Below are 3,706 nucleotides of genomic sequence, written 5' to 3' on the forward strand. Positions count from 1 at the left end.
TCTTCCTCAAACTGCATCCTTACATCCAAACCTTAGTGGCTCCTCGAGCAAACCACAAGCTCCGCTACAAGTACCACGGTCCGTTCAAGATCATCGACAAGGTCAATGAGGTCGCCTACAAACTACAACTTCCCCCTCAAGCAACGGTGCATCCAGTATTCCATGTTTTGCAACTTCGGCAAGCGCTACTCCCAGGCACAACAACATCCACAACTCTACCTTCAGAAGCAGGCGACACGGCGATCCCGATCAAGATTCTCCAAACAAGATGGCGCAAGAAGAATGAGATCATGATCGAGCAAGTCCAAGTCCAATGGTCAGTGGGCGCAGCACTCGACACAACCTGGGAAGACAAGCAGACATTTCAAGCTCGCTTTCCTCATGCGGAGGCTTGGGGGCAAGCCTCGTCTCAAGGAGGAAGGGATGTTAACTTCCCTGACGGCTTGGCCCCACCTGCCAACGAGGCGCGGGCTCGGCCCAGTAGCGCCCGGCGAAGCAACCCATGCTACTTCGGCCCAAAATGGCACAACCAACCCGGTCCAACTACTCCCACTACTTAAGTCACCGCTGCCTCGCTTTTCCCCTTATCCAGTGAATCAGGAACCCGACGGCGGCACGAACCCTAGTGCGTCTTAGATCGATCCATTTTTGTAATCGAAGCTTGTACTAGACTATATTGCCAGTGAGAGATATTCGATCGACTTCTCCCTTCGCTTGATCCTAACACATCCAGTGTCATTAAATGCCTCGGCGACGTGGGAGACATGGGGCTGCGGCGCAGTCTATATAAGCCGCACCCCCCTCCATAGCCGGGCACGAGCAATCCTTGTAACCATATACATCAAATCAAGGCAAGCCTCAGGGCACGAGAGTAGGGCTGTTACCTCCGCCGAGAGATGCCTGAAATAGTTGAACACACGGTGTTACACCTGCGCCGTAGCTAGGTTCTGCCCCTTATTCGTACCCCTAGTACTCATTGTCAGGATCGTAACCCCGACAGCCATCCTTGGAGCATGGTAAGGTGGCCTCCCTTACCCGAGCACGCACAGACGATGTCCGCCTTCTCATCCTCCACCGCGGCTGTAGCCGTCTCCACCACTGACAGTTGTGCCACCCCTCACCTTCTCGTCCTCCGCCATGCTGCCCGACCACTCCTAACCCCACCCTAGATCGGAGCCTCATTCCTCGCCCAGCCTCCCACGGCTCCTCCCCTCGATGTCGGCCTCCATGGCCCCTGCCCCGCCTTGCTCCATCCACCTCCAGAACCACTACCTCTAGCTCCCCGCCGGCCACCGGAGCCCCGCTGAACCTCATTCCGGAGCTCCCTCGTGTCTCGCAGCTCTGGATCCAGTGAACCGATCTGATCAGCCACTCGTCATCCATCCAGGGCATGGCCATCAGGGTCCCCGGCCGCCCTGCCACCACTGGATATGCATACCCAGCACTTGCCCATCGATGGATCTAGCAGGATCCTCCTCTGCCGACGGCGAACTACCTCAACGACGGCTCCCGTCTGGATCAAGGAGGTGCTCTCAATGGCCGACATAGCTCACTCCCCCTCTCTGCTTGATCCCGTGACCCCCCCCCCCCCACCCACCGCGCGCCTCCCGCGCCACCCAGGCAATGGATCCAGCCCCACCGTGCAGCCCACGTGACGGATCCGGCCGCCGTAGGCCCACAGCACAGTCCCGGTGACTCCCTGGACCTTTCTGCCCTCGATCTCACCTGCTCCCCTCAGTGTTTCTCCATCGTCACCAAGCTGTTGCATCCACATCCCTCCCTCCTCTTTGGCCATGACGGCGACCTGTGATGGGCTCCCACGGCTACCTACATGGGTCCTCACGTGCAGTTTGCCGGCGCGCAGCAGCACCCGCGTTCATTTCGCTGAGGGGCAGAGGCCCCCGCATGTAGTTCTCCGGCAGGAAGTGCGGCAGCACCACCCGTGTAGTTAAGTAGCCCCCCACTATAGTTGGCCATGCTGCCATATGCAGTTTGCTGGAGGGACAGAGAAGGTTCTCTCATCAGGGGGAGTCGACGTCGCAACCTTGCAGTCCACAGCGAGCCGCACTGCATTCATGTAGTTTGCGTGTACCATGAAGTCCACTGTTAGCTCTCGTTTGTTACAAAAATTTGGTGGTTCACTTCTGTTTATGGAAAACACGAGGAGTATACTTTCTTTTTGGATGTGGTTCACTTGTACTATGCGTTGGTTGATTTTCATGTTTTAAAAGTTTTGCACTTCCCATGTTCAGTTTCCGAGAAGTTCTAAATTGTTGCTGATTTGGAATGGGCATATGCAGTTCGGCAGATGGTCAAGCAGTGCACCATGGTCCACGGGCATGGGAAGTGCGGCGTGTGGGTGCATGCAGTATGCAACGCTCCTGTTCTACTATTTTTTCTTGAACTGGCTACTGCTGATTTTGTGTGTATGTATGTGTGTGTGGCTGTGCAAAAGAAAAGATGGATGTATTGTGTCCATGAGCATCATCGTACTTTGTTTTATGTTTTGTGAGGTTCATTTGTTCTTTAAATTACTCAAAGAATGTTGGTGCAAGGTAAAAAAAAGTTGATGCAAAGAAATGTAATTTTAAATGCAGTCCACTCGCCTCATTCATGCAACTCGCTAACATTGATCATGTGGTCGAGATAAATTTGAAAGTGCTCCTAAACCGTAGTGAATTAGAGAAAGTAATATGACTATTTTGTAGACTCCACGCATGGTAGGGCCTCTCTTCTATAGACTCAGTACTTGCAGTATCTCGGAGCATCTTGGAGTAGCTTCTTGGAGACTTACGGTATCATCTTGGAGTAGTTAGAGTACTCCAAAAAGACAGTGGTTAGTGGAGGAAGAGAGTTTCTTCAACATACTCCATCTGAAGATTTAAGTGCAGTATTCCTTGCAGTAATTATTACAGCGTTGCTATAGTTTTGTTAAGTATAGTACTCCTTGCAATAAATATTCAGAGAAGGTGTTAATTTTGCACATGAAGCTACTGTTAATGGATTAGCTGATCTGGTGTACTAACAGAGAAGGTGTACGGTTAATTACAGTATTCAGAGCACTGTTAATTTTGGACTATCTTGTTTCTGCTAATGGAGTAGTTATTCAGAAAAGGTGATCTGGTGCAGTAGCTTGATTTGGTGCAGAAGTTTGATCTGATGTAGTGATTTTTCAGAGCAGTAGCTGATCTTGTGTAGTAGTTATTCAAAAATTGATGTAGTGCAGCTTCTCTTCTCTTTCTCTTCTCTTCTCTTCTCTTCTCTTCTCTTCTCTTCTCTTCTTAACAGTAGCAGTGCAGCTCTAGAGGAGTACTCCATTAACAGTAGCAGTATATCTTCTCTTCTTTTCTCTGCTTACAAGGGGAGTATTCCAGTAATTTATGTAGTTGAGCTAGCTCTTCTCTTCTCTGAATACAGTAGTCGAGGTACAAAAATTTTGGGAGTACAGTATGCTGGAGTAATATGTTGGGAGTACAAAGAATTTTGGCCTAATATATGGAGTACTCTCTTTCCTGGAGCTATGGAGTACTCTAGCAGTAGTTGTTGAGGAGTACAAAGAATTTCAGTAAAGTTTCTCTTCTCTTCTCCTCTAGAGCTTCTCTTATCTTCATTTCTTTGTTGGAGTAGCTGTTGAGCACTAGCAATAATTAAAATTTCTCTTCTCTTCTCATCCTGCTTCATTTAAACTCTCTCTCTCTCTCTCTCT

The 3,706-nt window shown here is 49.9% G+C and overlaps 1 protein-coding gene across 2 annotated transcripts in view; it reads left to right on the plus strand.

The window, feature by feature from the left end:
- Positions 1-841: 841 nt before the first annotated feature.
- Positions 842-3,706, plus strand: part of LOC123127479 (uncharacterized) — a 4,404-nt gene continuing 1,539 nt past the window's right edge. Inside the window, exons 1-2 of one of the 2 annotated variants that reach the window (XM_044547200.1) lie at positions 877-1,526; positions 2,301-2,368. In XM_044547200.1, coding sequence (XP_044403135.1) covers positions 1,456-1,526; positions 2,301-2,368 — 139 coding nt within the window. In that variant the 5' untranslated portion in view covers positions 877-1,455. Of the gene's footprint in view, positions 1,692-2,300; positions 2,369-3,706 lie in introns of both variants that reach the window. The other variant, XR_006462518.1, reaches the window with a different exon arrangement.

Source organism: Triticum aestivum, chromosome 6A (assembly GCF_018294505.1).
Source record: "Triticum aestivum cultivar Chinese Spring chromosome 6A, IWGSC CS RefSeq v2.1, whole genome shotgun sequence".
Classification (NCBI taxonomy): Eukaryota; Viridiplantae; Streptophyta; class Magnoliopsida; order Poales; family Poaceae; genus Triticum; species Triticum aestivum.